Genomic DNA, 25,330 nt, shown 5'->3' with positions numbered 1-25,330 from the left:
ACAAAAGTTTGACAGGGAACATGTAGAATTTATGGAGAAGGGAGACCAGTAGCAGCCATGAAATTCAAGTAACTTAAGAGACAGAGTCACCAAGCATCTCTTGGACCTCTGGCCAAGGAAGCAGGCGACAGAGGTTAATTTTAACTGAGACTTTGCTCATAGTTTACCAGTAGATGATAATATTTCTCTCTTTTATAGGGTGGGGAATGAAAATGTGCTGTCACATGAGTGTCCCTAAAATCTTCCTTATTTTTCCGTATGAATTGTCTACTAATTTTGGACAAGCAGTTCCCTGATACTTTGTAGGCACAAACCACCCTGCCATGACTACATGTGTAGCCATGGATATAGTAGAAGGATATAGTCTTTTTTTCCTCCCCCTGCTTCTTATTTTTCATCCTCGTAGCTGAAGACGAAATATAAATCATTGTTCCCAAACTATTCGGGAACAGCATTAAAGTAATGGTAGATTAAAATGTCTCCACATTAAAAAGCTAAATAAAATGAATAGATGTAATCCTAAAGAGAGAAGAATGAGTATTCTTCAAATACTGAATAGGGAACATGGAAAAAGAAAAAGCTTTAAAAAAGAAGAAGAAAAAAAAGTATTAATGCAAAAGAGATGGTCTTTACTTCTGCTTTGCTGTGGAGCTTTTGCTAAAGGCTTTTCTCAGACCATTTGCAGCTTGTGTTTTGATACAGTTTTAAAGAAGCAGTCCACAAAGGGAGAAATGCAGTTCTTATTTAAATAGGGAAGCTGAAAAATAACTTTCTGGTACAAAAATGTGTTCATATTTAAGGCTAGAGCTAGTGCGGGAGGAGCAGTGAAAGGCAGGGTTTCAGGAATTTGACCTAGTAAGTAATTCTTCAGAGCCCCTAACATTTCCTTCCCTCTTTCCCTCTGAAAATCCCTGGCAAAGGCACATCTTTAAAATTATTGTCTTGAACTCCAGTGAAAAGGCTGGATCAGAGGTATGTTTTTACTTCGAGCTATTATATCCCAGTGAAAGCGTTTTCCTAATGACAGAGGAAACATTTACATCCTGCTCCCTCCACACTGCTCATGGCAGCGCCTGTGAAAACGCACCATTTGTGCAAGCAAAGCCGTGAGGAGCACGTTACCTGACACATGCAAATAACTGCTCAGACAAGAAACAGGCTTCTGTAGACAATTAAAGGGAGTGGTTTTACCCTTCTCCCAGCAATTTTTACATTTCCAGTATTATTCTTCTGTGGTTGCCGGGAATATGATTTAAGCTCGAGATCCCAGGCTTTGCTTTGCTGCAGCAGTTAAAATTCCTGGAATAGCAACAGTGATATTGATGATGCTGAGAGACACACAGAAAAGTAAACACATGTTATTTCCAGCTCTTTCAAAAATGCAAGAACAAACAAGGACAAAGTTAATAGGGAAACAACCACTTAGAAGCTTGACAACACAATAAACAAGATTTAAAAAGCAAAGTTTGAAGCTTTGGAGTCAGGGTGAGATGGGACTGGGCAGAGACCAGTACAAATATCCTTTTGAATGTTACAAAGGATGGATGGTCTTATGTTTCCAGCTCAGGGGTTTGGGGGATTTGCTCTTTTACCAATGAAATGTTCCAAAATAAAAACAAAGCTGTATTTTGCATCTGAGAAGTAAATACTCATTTCCTCTGGGCCTGCTTAACAAGGTACTTACTCTGTAGAGAGAGTCCCTTGCTTTTAGGGTTGGGAAGCTGCCTCTTAAGTCTATGCTGTGCTCATATTTTTTGAGTGATAGTGGTGCTTTCCGTGTCTTATACTCAAAATTTGCATGCATGACATAGGAATTATTCCCTTGCATGTGGTAGTGAGACCCAAATTCCTACCTTTTGCTCTTTAATTGTATTATGTTTTTGGGGTTTTTTTTTACTTTTTATCTTTGTTCCCTGTGTTAAATTTTATAGCCAAAGTATTCAGGCACAAAAGCCCAGGTGTGCTGGAGGATGAGCCTCTCTACAGCTGGTCAGCAGGAATGTGTATGCAGGAAAGAATTAAGGCAATGAGGAAGAAATTTAAGTTTTTTAGGGTATATAGACGGTTAGGATATAGAAGGTACCTGCATTAAGATACACGTGTCTGTCTGCCTATCTCCAGAAATGAATTAAGAACAGTTTTCATCTGTTTCACTCTCCGGTGAAAGCCCAGAAAGCTGCCGAGCCCAAATGTGCAAGCATTTCATCTAATAAAAACAAACAAACAAAAAATCCCAATAACCTAATGAAAAAGGGCTCTTTGTAGCTAAACCCTGAACTAAATGCACCCACAGAAAGTCCTGACTGTCTTTCTGCTCCAGTTGTGACCTGTTGGAGAACTCTGCTCGGCGCTTACATTTCTAGCTAATTTGATATAGTCTTTGTGTGTGTGTGTGTGGTTGAAGCTTTGTCATTTGTTTCAAAGCTGTCATTTTTATTAGTCTCCCTGGCTGATCTTTTTGGGCTCTCGTCAGGTGGTGTATGTTCTCCATTGTCTGCCTGGTCTTGGCAAGCTGTAGGTCCTTTTATTGCCATATGACGTGGGCGTGCTTGCAGCAGTAGCCTGTAATTATACCCACCACAGGTGACAGTTACAAGAGCGCTTTGGTAATAATTTTAGCTTCCTGATCTGATGTTTATGAAGAGCGAACCCTCTTTGTGGTCTGGCTGGAGTTTGCTTTTATTGTTTTGTACTTTAGCTGTTTGATTTATGAAGCCCCCTCTTTTTCTTTTTCCCTAATATATATAACAAGGTCTGTGTCTTTGGAAGTTCTGAAGTTTTGTGAGAGATTACTGTTGATCTTATGCTGTTTTTGTGTATTTTCTATTTCTATTTTATATATATATATGTGTCCTGTATTTATTTTGCGTTGTCCAGCATGGTAAAATAGTACTCTTGCCTGTTGCTGTTTTTATTTATATATTGAACTCTCGTTTCTAACCACTCATTAGCAGACATGCTGTGTTCTTCTGCCTGTGAGACCAAACACAGATTAGCATTTAATTACCTTTTTTTGTTTGTTTGTTTTTTACTGTTATTTAACTGTTTTATAAAAGATCATATTTGCTGTCCATGAAGGCAGAACTGATTCCTTTACTCTTGATAGAATTGCAAAACCTGCATATGCCAAAGGTGAAACGATTAACACGATTCTTACTGTTGCCTTATAAACTTACGTCCTGATATTGGGGATCTGCTAAAAAAAAAAGTGGGAAAGACTGAAGTGGACAGTGCTTGAAAACTGACTTCTCTCTTTTGGTGTCTTTCTTTTTCCAGTTTTAAATTCTTTAGAGGAATTTCAAATTAAATGTCTTGAGCATCTTGTGAATATGTGAGAAAGCAGTAATTTGTAATTCCTGTCAATTGACTGGTAGGTTGAAAAAAACAAGAGAAATTTATTTGTAAACTAGCTTATCTACTCCTAAAGAGACAATACTCCATATTAGAATCAATCACTTTTCTTTCCAAATTTGCTTGTTGCATTTTGTGAAAGTTCACTGTATTCCTAGATCAGAAACTGCAAATGAAGATGGAATTAGTATTGTACATTTAATGAACACTGCATCTGTGAGAGACTCATTAAATAAGGGTGTGAGAGAAGATACTTACCTAATTCTATTGGAAATAGCAGAATTTGAGTAGCCTTTGTGTAAAATTCCTAAAGTTTGGCATGGATTTGCATTATGCAAGCTTTGTGGAAAAAGATATACAGCTCAACTCAAACTTTGGAGAAAGAAAAGTGTGAGAAACTCATAGTGTCTGTTGTGAAAATGGTATGTATTAAAAGGCAATATTGTCATTAAAAGTAAAAATGTATGTGCTTTCTTAGTATGTTGGGTTTTTTCCCCAGAACCCCAAGTGTATTAATTTTCTCTCGGTCAAAATCTGCTTCGTTTTGTCTCATTATTCACATTACTTTGACCTGGAACCTCTTAGAAAGTACTTTAAAGCACCTAGTTTTACAAAAATTTGTAGATATTGACTGTCACCTCCCTTGTCATTGGTGGAATAACCTTATTAGCATTTTGTGGGGTTTTTTTTCTTCTTTTATCTTTTTTTTTCATTTTTAAAAAGACAAATCCTCTCTCTTTTAACAGAGATGTAATCTTTGAACAATGCATTCCCATGAAATACAAAATCAGGTTTTCTTTTTCCTTAATAAGGGAATAAGTAGAGACATGTCTGTAGGTGGTTTAAACCACTGTAACTCCATTAACTGCGGCAAACCTGTATTATTTAACACCATTTAAAAATCTCAGCCCTCTTTTTGGGGCAAATGCTGTGTGAGTAGGAGCAGCAGGATTCCTGAGGAGGATGAAAAGCCTGTAGATGGCGATGGACCCCCAGGAATGAGCCAGCTCTGGCATTCAGGCTTTTGTCAGATTTTTCTGGCAGGTTTTCTTTCTCTTGCTTGAACTATTTTATTTTCAATTTAATTCACCCGTTCTCTCAGCGCTAATCTAACACTAGTTGCAGAAATCTTGACAACTGGAAGAAATTTCCTATTTGAAGGTAATGCAACATTTTGGTTTTAATGCTGGAGGCAGGTGCACCTTGAGGGGTTTCTCTTAAGACATTCTACTTCTGATGGGGGTTTTTTGGCTTTTTTAAATTAGAAGTAGTTGCATCTTTTACAAAATCTGAAATAAAAGGGGATTATTATGAAAGCTATGGAACAAATACATTTTTTTAAAAGCCTGATCTGTTTTAGTTTCTTTCACTAAGATGTGCTTTGACTTAGAGGTAGGTCTTAAGCAACCAGGAAGTTCTTGGGTTGTTTAAGGATAACAATAGTAATGATAAAAAAACCCTAAATCAGGACACATCTCTTCCAATAATTTTTTTTAGCATTCATTGAGAAATAAAGCTGGAGCAATGGGATGATTGCAAAATTCCAAAAATCTGTTTTTAAAAAAATCTGTACTGCAAATTATTAATAAATGTGACTATTGTCACAGTAAAAGTTTACACCAGTACCTATGGCAGCAAGAGAGTTTGGATCACTTCCCTCCCCATGAAAATCTGTTCTTAACTGTGACATCCACACTGTAGTCAAGCTTACCTTGGTTTCGTGTGATTTTGAGTGGGTTTTTTTTGTTATGCTTTAAAGGCAGTTCTGTGATTTTGAGAAGTGTTACTAAACATCTAAAACATGTAATGCTTTGTACTAGTCTAATATGCTGATTTATTTTAGCCATAACATTACCCTTGTAAAGTCAGCATGTTTACGTGAGCAAAAGTCTGCCCTAAAACAGCTTTTATTTACTCTACTTGCTCAGGTTCAGAACTTTCTACTTGCTTTTTGGGAGAAGCTGCTGTCTTCTGTACTTTCCTTCAGCTTTCATTTTTTAATGGAACAGAGGAGCTGCACAGCTCTGTAGCAAAGCCAATTGTCAACTTTCATTAGATGTAGTCGATTGTTTGTTCAGATTAGAAATAACTGCATTACACTTTGACTTTGAAGGCTTGTTTGTTTTTAAATATACTAGCTATATGTGACCTTTTTGTCATTTGTGATGCTCTTGGCTTGACAAACTTGAGATACACGTTGAAACTGCAGCAAAACCTCTTTGCAATGCAGGTACTTCACCAAAGGCGCTTTTTGTAGGTCTACAAAAGTAAAACAAAATCCTGCAGCTCACACAAAGTGTGAAGGGATGTGTAGATTTGTATAAAGTATTGTTAGCTAGCCCTGTACCTCAAATACATGGCACGGGGTGGGGGGGAAAATAACCCCCCACTGTTTCGTGAGAATGCAGCACCCATTATTTAGCAGTGGGTGGGAATCCAGTTAGCTTTAAACCCCATTATGCATTATCCATGTAAGAACTGTTCAGATGTGGCCTCTGTCAAAACATCATGGCAAGGAAGTCTAATTCCATTAAGAAAAATGCACTAAGCACATTTTCTAAAAATGTTTAGGATATTAAATGGGAAATGCATAATTGATACAGTGATATTAGCATTTTTTACTGAACATGCCCATCAGGAATTAGATGATGACTTGGTCTAGCAGTTAAGAATACTTCCCCAGATATTCCCGTGTACACATTTGGGAATATTATTTGCAATGATATATTTCAATTTCCTTAATAAACTAGACCTGCTTTCCGAATTCCCTTTCCCTCAGGTCCCTCCATGGGGGTTAAGAAATGGAGTATTTTGAAGTTATTATCAGAGAACTGTTTCCATGAATAAATAACTAATCTGTGCTTTTTTTAAAAAAATGAATTTATATTCCAAGTCTGGGAAATAAATGGTGGTGGTACAAAGGAAATATGAGGTTAATAAAAATGAAGACATTTTGCAGAGCTAGTCTGGATTGTTTTAATATATTTTTTCTTGTTAATTCTGGGAAGTAGTACTTCTGTAACAGCACACATTGCAATGGCTTTCCTGCTCTCTGTTTTAAAAACTGGGTGAATACTAACAGAGATAGCGGTCCTTTAGTACCCAGTGAATACTGTCTTACATGCTGGTACCTATAGCAATGCATACAGAGTGACTATGAGATCAAATGCTCTGGTTAAAAAGCCTTAGGGAAGCATTATGTGTCTGAGGTCTGATCTATTGTCTGGGAGGTCGGAGAGTGTTAATGCACTCTGCAAAGATTAGACTCCCTCTCTAATTGCTCCAACACTTCCTTAAAGGATTTAAACAGTCAGGAAAGGTGATGCTCCTTGTCAATTTTTGTCTTCTGACAGCCGTTGAAGTTTATCTGTCTTTCCGTGGAGACCACTAGATCACATAAACCAGGCAATGTCAGAAGCAGGAACCCTGAATTAGGACTGAGAGCAATGAATGCCATTATTTACAACTTCGTTATTTCAGCTTTTAAATACTTCTTGGACTGGGGACCAGATCACTCTTATGTGCCATTTACCTTACGTGATGGGAACTACAGAACTCCCAGGAAAAGTTTTAACTTGCTGACTTTGATGAAAAAATCACCCCTTTGATTCTGAAGTGGATCACATTATTGCCTGTATCCCTTAGAGCACGGCTAGTGCTCTCCCACCCCAGCTCTGCAGTACTGAGTCAGTGCATGTAACAGGCACTGCTGCTGTGTGCAGTATTACTTATCTGTCTAAGCATAGTGCTAAATCTCAGCTACTGTAAGGCACTCTTTGCTATTTACCCCAACATTTTTTCCTTTCCATCATAGAGTCTGATAAGGATTTTATTTCTCTTGGTTCCCAGAGCATAAATCATGTATAAGAAAAGAGCTCAAAAATCTGGTAAAGCTCACGCAGGAAACTTTTTGTGCTGCGTAACCAGCATGTGCACGCTGACAAATACCTGACCCCAGTCACTGGTTTTACAAAGCAAAATAGAACTTTGTCCAATGGATCAGAACCATTTAAAGGAACCAGATTAGTATTGTGCAGTCTAGCTGTTTGAAAAGCAGCACCAAGTAGTTTTGCTGCTGGTTTAGAGGACTAGCCTATTAGAACGGCTTATGTTTGCAAAGGATGCTTCTTTTGCTTGGAAAAGCACTATAAGAGCAAGGGATGAAAAAGGGTGAATGTTACTGAAAGGAGCACTACAGCTCAACCTCCAGAGAGTTTGGAAGATTTAATATTTCTGCAAAAGGGCCACGATATGCTAATGCTGACAGCAGGGTGACATTACTGTAACGAGAGCAGAATTTGACCCATGTTTTTAAAAATGTCAGTTCCCGTTTCACAGACAGATGTGTGTCCTGTTTCCCTTGTAGCTCACACAACATGCCAGGTCCTGCTGAACAGAGACCCATTCTGCAGTTATTTTTTTTCTCCTGGTGGATCAGAAGCTTTGTTAATTTGTCTGTGTTTTTGCTAGTCTTGCAGCATCGAAATGTGTTGGTGTATATAATCCGTTTCACACATATAAATGTATAAATATGACCTATATAAATATACATATATTTAATGCCTCTTTTTCAACTCTGAGCAGATGACTAATACAGCTGTTCAAAGGAGAAAAGGATTTTTTCTTATCTTTTTTTTTTCTCTTTTCTTAAAAAAAAAAAGCCCTCTTGGCTCTGAGTTGGAAATTGAGGAGCAGAATTCATCAAGTGTATTCTGATTGTTCTCACATGGGTAGTTCCTCCTTCCCTTCCTGCATAGCATGTTCCTTTGCACTGTTGCTATATTACATGAAATGTTTCATCTGTATATAAAAATTAAAAATTCAAACAAAAATCTGGCCCACATGAAGAACAGGCCCTTTGGGCATATGGTTCATTATGCATATTCGTTTAATTACTAAAACACTTGGGATGTCTCTACTGCCCTTGCTTTCAACTTGTAAAGTTGGATCTGTTCTGCAGCACAGAATATGTTGAACAGGCATGTGTCATAAAGGACTTCAGTTTTCTCCCACTTAAAGCTCTATATTATGTTCTTGGCTGGATTGTTAGAATTTACTGAATGTTAGTTCAATCCACTGCATCAAAACAGCAGTTTGGGATCTCTTTTCCCTTAACACCTTCTCTAACCCCAAAAAGACAAATTTTACAGTGGATAATTCAGAGTTTTGTTTAGTGTCAAAGTAATGTGTGAGTAAGGAGTCCCACAAAGCACCTGAAGTTGCATGTTGAAGCTGTGTAACTTTTATTAGCCAAGAAGAGATTGCTGTGACCATGTGGCTTAACTGATTTTCAGGGCAAATGGATGACGGTGGTTTAGGCATCCTCTAGTCTCCTGTCATTCCTGATTTGGAGCTGCACATGTAACAGCTTTCTTAAAATAAACCATCTTCTGGCTTTAGTTTTACCTAACAGCTGTCTGAAATTGCAGGAGTCTTGCAACTGGTTTTGGGAGGATTTTTAGGTTGTTCTGTATTTTGGAAAGCAAGATGCTATAGGTCTGCTAGTGGAAAATCTTTATTACATAGTCGTGCTGTCAATACTTTGGATTTTTTTGTGTTGCTGCTGTTGTTGCTAGCTTACAATAGTAACTTTTTTAGGGTATAATTACAGTGACTCTCCCAGTCATCTTCATGCATTTGTTCTGTAGTGCAGCAGTTTTGTCACACCACAGAACAAGAACCTACTGAAATTGCTCAAGTATGTTGCAATCACTCAGTGTTCACTCACTCTCACTGTGTGTGTCAGGTGTGGGGAATACTGGAGTTCAGTTAGGATTTTTACTCTTCTCTTGACTGTAGGAAATGGATGTCTGGAAGATGAGAGACCTTGTGGGCTCTGGCACAGGGCTGTGCTGGGGAATCCCATGTACAGCATTGCAAAAGAGAACAGTATGAAACTCTGTGCTGGAGAGTGTTATCTTACTGCTTGATATGTGCTTTATAGGTGTTTTTGAGGGTTTCTGGGTGATTTTTGTGATCTGGGTTTACTGGGCTTATTTTTTTTTTTTTTAGTTTAAATGTTTTCAGTTTAATTCTTTTGCTCTGTTTCAGTCTGGAAACATTTCTCTAGGACTGGAGGTTTCAGAAAAGAACATACCAGTTAGTTTCATCAGCATTAGTGTGTACAAGCATCTATTTCTTATTTATGTGGATTTACTGCAACCTGATCTTTTTTTTTCATGCTGTAGCTGGAGATTGCCAGGAAAATAACCTTATGTGTAGTCCTCCTGCCACTCAACACTGAATTAAGTCTAATTAAACATACTTACTTTATTAGAGAGCCTTTTTTCCTTTACTCATTCGTTTCTAATATATACTATGAACGTGAAGGAGGAAGTAATTAAAGTAGTTTAAACATATCATTTGTGCCTCCCACTTGCTACCTATTGTAACCCTGTGTTGAGAACCCAAAGTTAAAGAGCACTTCCACCAAATAATCTTTCCACTCACTGTACAATTACGTCACCATCTGACCCTCACTGCTAATGTTTCTCACAGTGTTAACAAATATGTCTCCGAAGTAAGTGGACATTTATCAGCTCAGCTAATGATAAATTTTTTCATGACCCTTTTATGGTGTTCACCTTATCCAGAATAAATAAAATTAACCTACATTTTTGCCTCCTTTTAAATAGCACAGATATTTTTTTTCTGACACTTTTTGGAAGAATTATTTACTATAAGATCAGGCTTTTAACTTGCATAGTGCCTGTCTTTCCTGCAAATAGATCATAACTTTCTGTATGAGATTAATTCCAAAAATTATGACCCTGCTGATAAAGAAATCAAAACATTAGAAATAAAAATGACTGTGTAATTTAGCTACAGTATAAAACAACAGATTTTTTTTTTTTTGGCGTGCCACCTCCGCTTTGTTTCAGGATCTTCCCTCATTGCCTTTGTCTGTGATAGTTACCCCTTTAGAAATAACATGTAGATTTATTCCCTTGACCCACTCCCAGTGGATTACCCCAAAAGACAGAAAACTGTTGTAATAATCTTTTTCCCCTGTTTTTTCAATTTTAAGCTTTATTGCTTGAGGGTCTTAACTGTATTTTACTTGGCACAGAAAATCTAAAATATGTTAGATAAAGACAGGAGGGGAAAAATTAGAGCAGTCAGCATGCTAGCAAACAGCTCTTGCTTGTAGGCTGCAGACACTGAAGGATTTGAAGTCTTTGACTCCAAAACTGTTGTAGGTACATAAATATAGAACACAAAACTTGTGTTGTCATAGTTGGTTCTGGGTTTTTTTTTCCACTTTTTTGGGGTTAGGGATAAAGAGAAAAGGCTTTGAGGTTTAAAAGTATGTGTCTTGAAGGACAAAGAAGACACCCCCTTGATGCACACCCTTTTGTGTTGAAAATCGTCACCCACACTGACCAATTTGACAGAGAATCTTCAAATAGCTGGAATGTAATAGATAAATCTGAACTTTATATATAAACTTAACAGGTGAAAAGTTCCGTGACATTAACTTGGACCAAGCAGCTCTTCTCTGACCCCTCGTTAAGAAAAAATCTCTAAGCATTTTGTTTTTCATTTCCTAGGCTGGCTAATCTCATTAATGGAACCAAAATAAACGGGAAAACTTTTTCATTAGTTTGATTTCATTCTGTTGTTGTTTATCTCTTTCTGATTCCAGGCATTGTTATGGCTAAAGAATAAATCCATTGAACATGTTAATGACAAAAGTAATTCAGGATCAGAATGTGGACATTTTGTAAGTGTTTGCAGCCTGAAATGTAGCATCCCAGCCGTCCCTGATGAAGTTACCGCCAGCAGCATCCCAAGAGGATGGTGGAGAACAGATTGTAATATTGTCAAGTCCTCTGATTTCGCTGCAACTTTTGCAGAATAACATGCTTTTCCTTAAAACGCCATTTCTTAGAGTCCTGTGATTGCACATGAATCACAGCTTTCATTTAAAACACAAATGAGTTTTTACTTCCTAGCAGCAGCAAAGAAAATGAGATCCCCCTGAAGAGTCTAAACCAGACAGTGATAAAAAAGGCCCTAACACATACTGACTTAAAGAGTATGAGATTTTTCGTGTGTTCTTTGGGGATTTTTTTTGTTGGTTGTTTTACACCTTATTTTGTTGGGAGTGGGGGACATTGGGCTTGTTCTTTTCTTTTTGAATGTTTAAGCTGGTGTTAAAATTGTGAACCTGATGACTACAGTTCCTGTCCTTCAAAGGCTTTATTCTATTTGCATCCTCACATATAATAGAAATTGTCAAGCATAAGTTGGGTGTCTTGAGTGTTTTTCCTCCTCCTTAACCTTATCCTGGGCCACTTTCTCAGCAAGATGCAGTTGGGACAAGCGAAGATGGAACATGTGGGTATAGCAGCAGGACATGGTTTTGCAGCTCTGTCACTTAGCCTATAAAGACAACAGGGAAAAGCAAACAAGGCCACGTTTTTTCTGTTACCCTGAAAAAAATCAGGTAAATCGACATGGTAGGGAATTGTACAAACATATCCTTTATTCCTACTTCTTCATTCTTTGCAGTCATGCATTTAATACAGACTGAGTTATTTTGGGGGCACAATTTGATGTTTGATTTGGCTTTGGGGTGTTTAGGTGGATTTTTTTTTTTTTTTGTGAGTGTGTCTTTCTTTTTAGATTCCAGTTATGTTTCTGCTTGCAACAGAGAGCTTCTCTGGAAGACCTAAGCCTGTGCTACACCCTAAAAACATTAGTAAGTTGTCCACCACTGTGTGGAGTAATGCAGAGATAATTTGTAATGTGGCATAAATGTTTAAAGACCTCTATTTCTTCAGATCATTTTTGATTGTGTTCATCGCTGTTCGATACAATGCATGTTTCATACTGCCACTGAGATGCTCTGCGTTCTGTTCCTGGGGACACACACAAAAAAGCAAATTCAATCTAAAGTAAATAGGTTTCTTCTGACAGTGATGGTTCATTTAAGTATAATTTTTCTTCCTGACAAGATTTCATTATTGCATGGCAAGGAGGGAGCAGCTCTGCTGATAACTGACTCCTCCTTGAGCTCCAACTTGGTGGCTATGAGGGGGCAGAGGGTTGCTCTCAGTTGGGTATGGCACAGTTAGAGCATCATATGGATGCAGGAAGGAGAGTATTAGTAAGCAGTTGTGTAATGTGTCCTTGGAAGAGGATCTGTTCTTAAAAAAAGGAAAAAAATGATCTTTGAGGGAAGTACTTTAGTGGGAGCTACATGCTAGTTGACTACCTCAAACTTTATTTGCTATACCCTGAGGTGGGACTGTATTGCATACGTTTCTGTAATCGTTTTAGATTCCTCTTTTCATATTTTCACTAGTTCAATGCACAAAGCAATCTGAGAGTGCCAACCTCGTTACTGCACTCACATCAGGCTGAGCCCTCAATGTATACCCTGTTTTTTGTTAGTGTAGGCTCAGCACTCCTGTGTTCACGCATCCATATTGCCCAGATCTGGAAGAGATACCTTTGTATATACAGTGTATATACATATACACACACACATATGCACAAATGTACTGCCCTATGTGTGTTCATTCTCTCCTCTATCCTTTTACTGGCTCTTTCTAAGGGCAGGAATAAGTATCTGTCAGAAATAATTTGTTGTCGACAGGCTTATTGCCTCCAAGGGATTTGAGTGCCCTTTTGGGTAGCCAGTATCTTATATTATTGGCTAATATCTTGCATTTTGTTTGGGGCAGAGGGACCAAAAGCTTACAAAAAAATAAAGAGAGAAATGCTAGTGAGTTTGTCCCTGAATATTTAGCTGCAGAAATGTCTCATTTTTTATAGAGTTCATTTGTACATGGCAATTTGAGCCTACATAACCCAGACATAAGTTAAAAATGTGCAATTCCTCTCCCTGTAAATAAAGGGTAGCATGTCTTTGTATGTCTCAGATCAAAATCAGTGTTTTAGTTTAGTTCAAGACATAACTTGGACATTCATTCACAGCAGTATCAGCTCAAGTTTTTCTCAGGGTTTCATGAGTTGCGTGGACATATTTATAAATTGCAAGGAAACTTGATGAAGCTGTTTGTACTTTAGAGTTCAGTTAAATTGTGTGTGATTTTGAAACTTACAGTTTCAAATAATATTTTTCACAGCTCCGTTGATGAGGCATTTCATTAGCATCGGAGCCTACACTGGCTGAGAAAAAACCCTTTTACCATAGGTTCCTTGCATGCATTTAATCTCCTTTCCACTTTTATTTTTTCCATCTGATGGAATGTATCCCTCTCCTTTTCCCATCACTGTTGTTGTCTGAGAAGTATTCTGTCACACAACATAGTGTCTTTTACTTTTTTTCACAAAGACTTAGCAGGTCAAAAAGAGCCTGTTTGTTAGAGTAAAAAAAATACAATTACTGTGTAGAATAATTACACAGAAAAACCCATCTAATGCTATGTTTCTAAACCTCTTAAAACTGTTCTATCCCATGACTGTGGGTTTGCTGGTGACAAATGTTTTATGGGCATACTTTAGTAGACACCCGTCTAAAATCTGTTCTTAATAGTCAGATCCTAAATTGGAACCAGAGGGGCAGAAAAACCAGATTTGAAACGTGTTTCTAAGGGTTTGTTTTTACTTTCAGTTGAGACTGCCTTCTCTCATCTTTTGTACTGCTGTCAAAAGGGCCACTCTCATGGTTGTTCAAACTCCATGCTTCTTGACAGGAACAGTTGGACCCCTCTTCAATGATTTTCAGATGAAACAGCTTCCAAACCTCCAGAGCTTTAACTTGCAGTTATTAGGCCGTTTGAAATAGCAACACATTAATCAGACGAAATCAAGTGGTCCTTTCTCCAAGGCTGTGATATTGCTGTTCTTTTCTAGGTAGAACTCAAGTCTTAAATATTAGTTTCAAGAGCTCACTTTTTTCCTTTTTCTTTATCTCTAGTGATGTCTTTCCCATTTCTGCTTCTGTTTTCATCACTGTTTTATAATACTGTAAATTAAATTACTTAGTTTTATAATAGACTTTTTATACTTTCAGATGACATTAAAAAAGGTAACGTGGAAAACCAGCTTCCACTTGTTTGACTTTTGTTTTACAAATTGAGTACTGTCGTTTTAACTTCTCTCATGCACAGTATGAAGCCAGTAGAAAGATATCAATGATGTAACAGATTAGATCTGACACAACTTGGTTTAATGGTGATGTGAAACATTGAAAAAAGTATGTTTTGTTAAAACTGGGTCATTTGAAACAGAGACTTGATTTTTGTCCCTGACTACTGTGATATTGAGTGAGTGGTCTGAACCTGTTAAGACTTTCCTTGACAATCTATATATTAGGCAAATGGCAGACTAGGGATTACAAGAAATCAAGAAGATGAGTGTTCCAAGCGTATATGTCAGCAACCGAACCATTTGCAAGTTTTGGCAAAAAGTATTGCCAAGCAGGAGCTTCTCTCATGGTATTATTGGAGAGAAATAAAAACATGCATGATTTAGAATCTTGTAATTTGGGGAGTGGGTGTCTATCTCACAGTACTCTGATGCTGCAGTCAGTGTCAGGGAGCTGCACAAAAGTTTATCAAGTAGGACCTGGGCCTTTTTTGGGAACTGCTTTGGAAACTGATGCTGAAGAACTACTCAAAGGCTGTTAGAATGCAAAATATTTCTATTCACTTTATAAGCACCCTCTGAGCTTTTATTATGTACTGTATGTTCACAGCAATCATTTCCCATACCTCCGAGGCTAAATAATTTCTGAATAGCTAAATCAATTTGTCTTGTGTCTGTGTGGTGTCACAGTAATGAAAGTTCCCTTTACTGCAGCAGTAGCAGCAGAGAAACTCTTAAGGACATGTGGGAGCTCTATCAAAGCATTGCTGAGTTATAACTCAGCAACTGATTAACCAGCCTGCATTAGAAAGGAAGCAACAGTATGCCTCAGCCACCAATTGAGAGTACAGTGAGTTTTTGTAATGAAGTTTTAGGTTTTATTTAAGGTCTGAAACTTAATAATACACAAAATGTACTGTTGGATCTAAAATCACCAAGGTCTTGATTTTGTATCTTGCCTAAATGACCTGTGATTGCAAGGTTGTAGTATACTTGCAACTCAACAGAGTGATGTTCATATAAGATGGTGACAGATGCACTAAAATTGGTTCAAGTCCTGCAATTGAATGAATGAAGAGAGGTTCTTCAAGAGCTTCATTGACTCCGGTAGGACTTTGCCTCACTAACTGCCAGTGGAGTCTTTTTGCTATGTTAAAAGAAGACCGAGTTTGCTAATACACCAGGGAGATGATGTAAATGCAACCTCCTCCAACAGACTGAAGCAAATGTTTTGAATGAATCCCAGGCAATATGAATTTTTGTGAAGGAGTTTACATAAGGATCAGATGCATATTTATATGCATATGTTTGGTTTTATCTGTCTGTATGTACCTGAGGTATTTGTATAGATAAATACATAACAGGACCTTGTTCTTTAGAGTGACACTTGAGGTAGGACAGGAGCTGATATCCCCTTCACTTGGTCTGGAAAAGCAAGTAGGGATTCATCCAAGGTTGCTGGAATAGCTTCAGAGGAACTTGTTCAGGTTAGATTTCTTCAATTATGGAAGACTTTTTATCTTGGAATATCACAATTTTTGAAGGCTTCATTATCTAAAGCCATGCAGGTCTCCTGTAAGGCAGATCAAGTACTTTATGTCCTTGGCCAGGGTTATTGTGTTTCTGTTGCCTTGCTTACATATGAATCACATCTGTTGGAATCATTTTCACTTCTGATTTTTTAATATGTTGATAGGCAGGATCAGGATCAAGAAGAAAAAAAAAAAACAAAACCAAGTCCTCTTTCATGTTCTGATGCTGCACATCAGTAGTATGGAGATATGTTGTCTGGATGTGAGCCCATTTTATAAATGAATATATCTCAAAGATTACTTTACTGGCCTACAAATGCCAGGAACGGATGACAGTCTAATTCCTTACATAGCAACAGCTAACACAAAATCAGGTTCACTCTAGAAAATTGAGCTGCTTTTTGGGAAGACTCTTGGATACAGTAATTGTTTCTTGGTTTATGTTTGGCCTCTGGTAGATATTAACTGGCTATTTTTCTAATGTCAGACAAGTCTTTTTGTTTAAAAGTTACAACAACTGCTGTTTTGTAGGAGTATAAATGGTCACCCCACTGAAAGCAGTGGGAAGCACTTCTTTGGTACAGTGTGGTTAAACTTTCAGGTCAATGGCACAAAAACATTTCCATAAATATCCCATTCTGCAAGTGCCAGCATTGCTTTTATATGTAGTGTAAGATGGGCAAAGGATGAAGGGAGGTAGAGATTTAACTTTCTGATCATCCCTTCATTGCAGTTTGAGCTACATTAACTGGATCAGACTCATTTTCACCTACCTGTATTATTAAAAAATTACGGTGTTTGTTTCTCGTCATTCTGAGTTCCTTTGGGGCAAGAAAAATCAGTTAAACGTGTTTGTGCCTTGTCTTTAAAGAAGATTTGTTAAAGTAGCTTCAGATTACTACTAGCATTAATCAGTTAACTTCCAGAAATGCTATGTTATGAGTAGAAAAGGCAGTGGGACCACAAGATGTGTTTTATGGCATTTCTTCATTCAGTGTATTAACTTTGCATTGCTATCCACTCCAGGTTTGCAGTCTGTTCAAGTATTGTTGGTACTTGTCAAAAAGGATGCAGTTTGCCTTGGGATCATTTTTTGGAAAGCAAGAAAAAGTCTAAATGCTTTTTAAATCCTCCTTGTGTTCCATGTTTTGTTGATCCAGTTTGCAGAACAGAACTCCAGAATTTAGCTTCTGAATTTTGTCAGAGACCAGTCCTAACACATAAACTGATACCATTTCTGGGCAGAAAGACTCCAAGCAACCGGTGCAATTAGAATATGCTGTGCTGGTAAACGGCAAGGGTATGAAAAAGAAGACTAGACTTCTATGGTCCCTTTCCAAAATAATGCATCACATTTGACCTAGAGCCTTGCCTCTGGAAGGTGATGGTCTTTGCTCTGCTATGCCAGGAACACGGGTGATTTAATGGTGAAGATGCATTTACAGATCATTCCCTGTGGAGTGATGAGCGAGCTGGACGGCTCCTGTCACAGAAGGAAGAAACTCTCCTCTAGCCCGTTAAAGACCCCCCAGCAATTAGGGTTTGATAAATGGAGCAGGTTTACCCCTCAAAGTGAACTGTTACACAGTAACATGAAGGACAAAAGGCTTTCAGGCTTGCAGGGGTCCCAGGAAGGAGTGAATAAAGCTTTCGGATGAACCTTATGTTTTCATGGCCTTGTACTTCATCAGAAGCAAGGGAGGAGAAGCTAGCAAATGGCAGCCTTAATGGATTCAAACAGAAGAGAAAGAGAGCACGCCTTGCAAGCAGATTTTCTTTGCCAAAATAATAACATGAATGGGGTTAACAGAGATTCAAGGATGACTGTACATAGGGATAGTGACTGAAAGGCCTTCTTATGTATCCATCTCTTTAAACAGTTGTGTGTGTTCCCTTCTGCTGCTTGATTTCTGCCAGGTATTTGTGGTCACCGTCTGGAGCGTGGAACTGTACATGGTGCCCCTGGCTCTGCTGGTGCTCTTTGCATACAACTTCTCCCTCATCAGAACAGGGAAGGTCAACAACACTCAAGATGCCCAGGCAAGTAAAGCAACAGTAACAATTCTAGCAGCCCCAGCTTGAATTTGCCCTTGAGCAAATTGTCATGCATTTTAATGGTATTGAGCTAGTTGTGTAGCTAAATGGCATTTTCCTTTCCGAGTTACTGAAAAGAAACCTCAACCCTCTCAATTTTCATTATGCAATTAATGCAATAAATCATTCAGCGTAGTAGTAGACAGCAAGAGTGTGTAAGAAGAGGATTTCACTTACTAAGTGATTATAAACTTCTTAAACTGAGTTGAACTAAGAAAGACTTAAGAGTCAAGTTCCCATGCAAATGGTAAAAGAAATGCTTTTCTCAAATTTCAGCCAAATGCAGAATAACGTAGAAAGATACTGTGTGTCTTCAGTGGCTACTTTATTTTATCAAGAAAATGAGACTTCTTCTGTGGGACAATCACAGGCAAACAGGGGTTTTAATACAGAAGACAATATAAAATAAGAATAACTTAACCAGGAAAAAATACACAGCAAAATGCCTTCCAGCACCTATCACTCATCCTGTGATGAGTTTGTTGCATTTTTAAGTGAGGTGATTCTCACATAAGTCAACAAAATTGAGCAGTATATCATTAAGGGGTAGATCGATACTACCAAAAAGTGTATCTGAAAGTACAGGTTAAATGTAGTAATACTGAAGAAAGATCCATCAGAATGTTGGCCCCTGTCCTGCAAGCAATGTGATGCTGTGAAATTCAAGGGTGCATTTTGCATAAGCAACATTGCACATCTGCCTAAGTGCTTTGTGGAATCGGGATCATATGGAACAAGTAGTCAAAGTGCCTTTAATATTACCTGATTTCTTTTTTATGTGTCTACGATTCTGACCATGTGTAGGTCAAAAATAGACAATCAGGTGCTACCCTTAGTCACATCTGTCCTGCAGATGAGAAAAGGTTTTCTTCAAAATACTGATGCTTTTTACACAGTCATTTATTTCTTTTTTGCTTCTTTAGACCTTGGCTGCACATGCATTACTTATGGGGTTTGTGTGCCAACGTGCACCTTTCATGTATGTGGAGGAATGTAAGCAACAATCGTTGCAAAAGTGGGCCTCAAATTCTCTCAGATTTTTGTGCTATAAAACGGGAGTAACAGTATTAAGCAATACTGATGCATTTGCCAGGAGGTCAAATCCATGAATATTGGTAAAAATGGGTTATGATTTACAGACGAGGAGCTTCTGTAGAAACGTAAACCATGAGCAGTGTTAATTTGGCTGCTGAGGCTATTCCAGAGATCCAAAGAGTAAATCTGGGTATCTGAGCTCTAGGTACCTTCTGCACACTAGATGCAACTGCATTTCTGACGGGGGAAAAAAACCCCAAACAAAAAAATCATCAACAAAATAAACTAAAACCACCCAACCCCTAAAAAGTGGCAAATCACAAACATTTTTTTATTGTGATCCTTCAGGTTCTTTGCATGTTTGCTGTATTTAAACCTGTAGCACACTGATTAAAATGGATCTATTAAATAACCAAGAAAAATTGGAGGACTTTGTTAAAAGCTCAGCTTGTTAAATCCCTGAACTCAATACCAAGCGCTCCGAATTTCAAGCCTTACCCACGTTTCTTTGTTTTCTCCCCTACCTGTCAACATATAAGTTAAAGGGAGGAAACAATGCGGCATAGAAATCTGACTGTGATTGCTGAGATTGATTATGTTCATAGTAATGTATTCGCTAAAGTCTGATGTTTCAGCTATGGCCCTAAAGGGAGGAAACAGTCATTGTAGCAGTGAGGATGGAACAAGTTGAGAATGGAGTTCTCAGCCTTGACATACCGGCTGGTTCATTTGTCAGAGTAAGAACAAAGCTGTTTACAGACAGTAAAAGTTGGCAATGAATTTGAAAGCCTGTTGCCTTCAAACTACTGGTTACAGCCAGTAATGCTTTATTTAGACTTAAAATTTGTATAGGGTATTGCACTCATTCAGGATATCACAAGAAAAAAAGAGAAGTCCTTGAATACAAAATGTTGTTTCTGAAAGGTGAGATTGGTGGGTATTTGATGACTTACAATACAAGTGTAATGAAATGTGGGAGTATCATAAACTTTTTTAACATTGCCTGCCACTGACAGAGAAGTGTAGTGTTTTGTAATATGGACATCTGCTTTTGCAGGAGCTTATGGGTTTGGATGAAGATGAGGATGAAGATGATAAGGTAAGCATATCTCACGACTGTGTTAGCTAGAACCAGAAGGAACACGGCAGAGCACAAACCCACCATTGTATCTCTGTGAGATCTTAATTTATTTTGTGTATTAACTGGGAAAGCAATTGTTGCCAGTTTGCTCACTGGGAAATTTGAAAATATGGAAAGATTGGTTTGTGTAACATTCTGTAGTGGTGTTACCTGAGACCTCTGAACATTCCTTGAATCTGAGCAGTTCCTAGTTTGAGACTGAAATTGTAACAGGCACGTGTTCATGTATGTGCACTTATAGGTGTGTGCATGGATGGATGAGGTGCAAAGACATGCATGAGTGTGTAAAATCCTCCATTGCTTCTGTTTCAAGTGTTGGACGACATTCCCTACTAACAGCTTTCCCCAAATGATTTGGCATTTCCATTTCTCTAGGCCAGAATTGCTGTGATTTGTGGGGATTTGGGTGATTTGGGACTTGGGTTAGAATTTTCTCAGCATTTCTTTCAGAGCTTGGGAAAAAATGGTTTTACTTCACCAGCTGAGATTTAAAAAGAGTTGGAATTGGCAAAGCCTTTTTTTTTTTTTCATTTTACTGGAGCATACTTACTCATTCTTCTCACTATGAAAAATTCATTGCTTTTTTATTTTTTCCAAGTTTATCAAACCACAGTGACAAATGATAAAAGGATTAGAGGGCATGACATACGAAGAAAGATTAAAAGAACTTAATGTGTACAGCTTGAAAAAACATAAGTAAGTGACGGAGGATCTGATAATCTATAAATACTTGAAAGCTAAAAGGTGAGGAATTATTTAACGAGCAACAGCATGCAAAGGAACATTAGCTGTTAGGAAGAAAATGTTCACAAGGCGATGTGAAACTTTCAAATTGCATACTAAGTTAATAAGACTCTTCTTGAATTTTCTATGTTTTAAGAGTGTTACCGTGAAATTGTTGATCATTGAGAAGTAAATCAATACCACAGTTAGCAAGTGCACCTTAACTCTTCTCAGTCACAGACACTAGAATTGAAACTCAGCAGACTAATTGATGGGAACAGTTATTTAAATTTAACCTGCTTTTCTGTAGTGGTTATATTTTAATGAGCAACCAGAAATCCATCAAAGTTATCAACTGAACTTTAGGCAATCTAGTTGAATTACAGGTTTCTTGCAACACACAATTGTTTAAATGTTCTCATTTATAATTCACCCTTTACATTGTAAAATTGTTCAGCTAAATGGACTAATATCTGGAACTCATCAGGAGCTGCTAAATGAAAGCTGCATCTTTTCAAAGGAATATCATGTATCTCTAAAGGTTGGCAATTTCTATTTTGTGGGTACCCAAAGCTAGACAATTGTAAATGTTGACCCTACATCTTATTTGTGTGACATCTAAAGGTATAACTTCTTTGCTGGAACCAATCCCATTTATTTCCTTCTTTTTTAATATTCCTCTTTTTCCTTTGCAAGTGATGAGGTAAAAAATAGAAAAAAAAATTAAACAGACATTTAATCTTCTGTTTCCTGAGCTGTGCAACAGATTCATTGCTGCAAAGACAGAATATTCTAGGTTACTTTTAGCTTAGATTAAACTATAGTGACTTTGTCTCTATAACTGGGGCCACTCAAAGACCTAAACACATTTTTGTGACCTCCCCCTTGCCCATTGAACAACTTCACTGTCATTCTCTTTCTTGATTTCTTTTAACTAAGTAGGCAGGTTTGGGAAAACTCATGAGGGTCAATGCTGAGCTGCTGGTGATTTGGCCCTGCCATTTTGTAAGCAGCTTTGCTTCTATCTCCATTTCATGCATGCACAGTGAGTCTTTGAAATGCAGAGCTGGTAGCACTATCTAAAGCTACTCACAGTAGACACCTCTAGCGGGCTTTCTCATCAAGATAACACTTTATATCTCAACATTACAGCAATAATAATTCATAGTTTGTGTTAATTGATATACTAGTGTTATGGGTTTATGGAATTCTGACACAGAGTTACAAGGAGAGAGAATTGCCAGCCACTACATGTGTCCCACGTCAAATGCTGTGCAACATTGCCTTAATGTCTTTGTCCTGCCCTGGGTATATCCCCTTTGCATCAGTGGTGGACCGTGCTTGCTCCCTGATGACTTGCATCTTTAAGTACATTAGGTTATTCAAAGTGACTTCCAAGTCTGAGGGTGGCCAATGCTCTTTAGGGAGTGTAAGAAAAATGTAATTTTATGACATTATCTCATGGCAATGTCAACATTTAAACAGACAGCTATACTTTAGAAAGAAGTCTGTGTATTTTTTTTTCCTCCCTAATACAAGAGCTCCCAAAGTTGAAATCTGCTAGTTGAGTTGTGGTACACGAGGTCACTGTTTCTGTTTCCTATCATCGTGCTGTATCAAAATACTCACACACATAGCCTTTCTGGGTTCTGCTGCTTGTTAGACATAACAGATCATGCTTCTGGGAATTGTAACACACCCTGTAAGAGATGAACTGTTTACAAATTATAAATACACAGACACTTAGTTCAAAAACCCAAGAGCAGATTAACTCCCTCCACCTAAACTATTTGTCTTAAATGACAGGACTTAATTGCCAGCTCCCCCTTTCTTTCCCCCTCTCCCCTCCCCAAATACTAGCATGGAAGACTGTAAAAGATAAGAGAGCTCTGTCCCTTTGGCACAAGCTGTTCGGTGGATGAATGCCTTCTCGGATTTGTGCCATCTTGGACATGAAGTTCAGGCTGTGTCATGTCAGCTCTGGGGTCTGTCAGACTGTCTGAATAAGGATTGTTTTATAATTACATCACTGAAACATCTTATGCCTGGCAGAAGAAAGGTATAGACAAGTTACATGCAGTTCAATGTAAGTTGTCTGATTGTTGACCATTTCTACTTATTTTACTTTTTTTCCCCCCTTTCTTTGACAACAACTGTAGAGCTTCAAGAGCAGACAGTTACCCTTTTTCATGGCACTTGACTCCAAACAGTCTTAGAGTCTTATCATGATCTTGTCTGCATAAAAGTTTGCATCTCCTCCAAACCAGACAAAATTTAAATTACTGCTATTTCCAGGTCTACTTAACTGATTCAAATGAAAATCAGAGACAAGACTAAATCAACAATTCCTGTTGTGGATTTTTTTGTTTGTTTGGTTTTTTCTTGGAGGGTTTCTATCTGGTCGTGAGACAATGTAACCCTGCTTGGCTAGTGGGATGTAACAGGGAAGGCTCAGATGACACTGTGACTTTATGCCAAGTTATTTGGTGACTTCCAAGAAATATTTAGTATCTCATGCATTACAAAAGAGAAAAAGAAGGAAAAAAGGAATCTCCCAAAAAGAAAAATCCAATGTTTCTAATGTAGGAAATTCTCTGTCAAAAATGGGTACCAAAAATATACAAAGTTTTATGAACACAATTCAAAAAGACTGCAGCCGAACAAATTAAAGTCAAATTCATCCAGTAGCAAACAGCTGACATTTTCCATTTGAGTTAGATTCAGCATGTGGAAACCTTCCATATGGATCTTATTTGTACGGGTGGATTACGATGAAAATTGCATTAATTTTCTCCACAGTAAAGGTCAGTAATTGAAACATGAACCAAGAGTCTATTGTGTAAGATGCTATATCCCCATACTTAGGAAAGGTCATTCAAGACAATATCATCTCATTGTTTTCTTCCCTGGAAGTATAAATAATTTCATTAGGTTTTCTTTTTCTCTTCAGTACAACAGTTGCAATATAATATTTCAACATCTCCCATTAAGATCGCTGAAGAGAAATGATGGTAAAGACTTGAAAATACCCCATGATACACAGGGGATGTTCAGACTAACAAAATTTCCCCACAAAACTATGGCCAAGATTGTGTCCTAAAAATCCCCACAAGGTGTGTGTTTGTGTAGACATGGACTCACTTAAATTGTTGTTCTTTCTTCAGTTGTCTCTTTGTGGCTTCTCTCTCACTGCTTCCTAAGGAGTCTATGGACAGAGCATGAATACAGTAGTTATGGAGAAGCCTAAGGGACAGATTCTGCTACTTTCATGACCTGTGCTTGATGCAAGCATCTTAGTAACCTAATCAACTTCTGGTTAAGACAGAGTGCAGAGGTTACTGTGGTTGTCCTTTGCTTTTTAGTCGGGGGCCACCTGTGTGCAAGAAACTGGAAGATAAATGGTCTGTTGTTATGTCTTATTTACACTGCAGTATTGTTTAGGACTGCTCTTACCTGTAAGCATCTCATAAATTGGCACAATCCTTGTCTCAGCATCTTGACCCAGCCATTCATAGATTTATGGGATGTGATGGGAGAGAGAAGTTGAAAGGAGAGACTTGCAGAAGACTTTCAGGTGTCCTGGAAACTGTTGTGTGGTTCTTCTCACGTAGACCCCTTAGTGGCCCTATGGCAGTCTATAGTTCTCCCTCTTTCACTGGAGGTAGGTGATCCAACACTGTAACTTCTCTAAAACTCCAGAGGACTATTAAGTAGCACTAGTCAGGTCACTAGTCCAAGCCCATAAACCTCATGGAATTCTTGTCACTTAAAAATTCCAACTATTTCAGATGTTGTTGAAATTTATTTTGAATTAGCCAGATGTATGAATAGGTCTGTACTTCGAATTGCTGAAGATCATTACCTAGATTATAGATGATGATGATCCAGTAGTTTAAGTCTAATCACCACGTGATTGTTCTTAGGTCTTGTGTATTTCCAGGAGAAAGCACTGACTTTGACCAAAGTTGTTTTCTTTCTCCTTCCCTTTTTTAAATCAAAGGAGACTAATGGCTCTTTATCTCCGTTCAGGCTTCTTTCCTGTTGTTGCTTACACACATGTTCCTCACGTGAATGACATTTTCTTCTGTTCTCACCAACAGTATTGCTTTAAAACTTGTAGCAGTGCTACAAAACTTCGGGTTACTTGACATGTCTATGAAACTGTGAGCAAGTATAGAACATACTTCTTAAACCGTCTGCATTTCATACCAGTGCAGAGAGAAAGCAAGAGGGTTATACCCTAAGCATCTCCACGTAAGCTTTTTCTTGGATTGGGTTCAGGAGACTTTTGCTAGTCCTCTTTGCACAGAAATTCGTCTAATATAAACAACGAAAGTGCAAATGTCACTGAAGAAGGCGTGAAGTGAGCATCTTCTGCCTTTTAGCCAGTGTT

At 38.0% G+C, this 25,330-nt stretch overlaps 1 protein-coding gene across 2 annotated transcripts in view; it reads left to right on the top strand.

Annotated features, from left to right (window-relative positions):
• Positions 1-25,330, top strand: part of MCTP2 (multiple C2 and transmembrane domain containing 2) — a 123,261-nt gene that overhangs the window by 82,195 nt on the left and 15,736 nt on the right. For both annotated transcript variants that reach the window (XM_061999141.1, XM_061999142.1), the window contains 2 exons: positions 17,862-17,984; positions 20,131-20,172. In XM_061999141.1, coding sequence (XP_061855125.1) covers positions 17,862-17,984; positions 20,131-20,172 — 165 coding nt within the window. The remainder of the gene's footprint in view (positions 1-17,861; positions 17,985-20,130; positions 20,173-25,330) is intronic.

Source organism: Colius striatus, chromosome 7 (assembly GCF_028858725.1).
Source record: "Colius striatus isolate bColStr4 chromosome 7, bColStr4.1.hap1, whole genome shotgun sequence".
Taxonomy (NCBI): Eukaryota; Metazoa; Chordata; class Aves; order Coliiformes; family Coliidae; genus Colius; species Colius striatus.
This window is presented reverse-complemented; position numbering and strand designations above follow the sequence as displayed.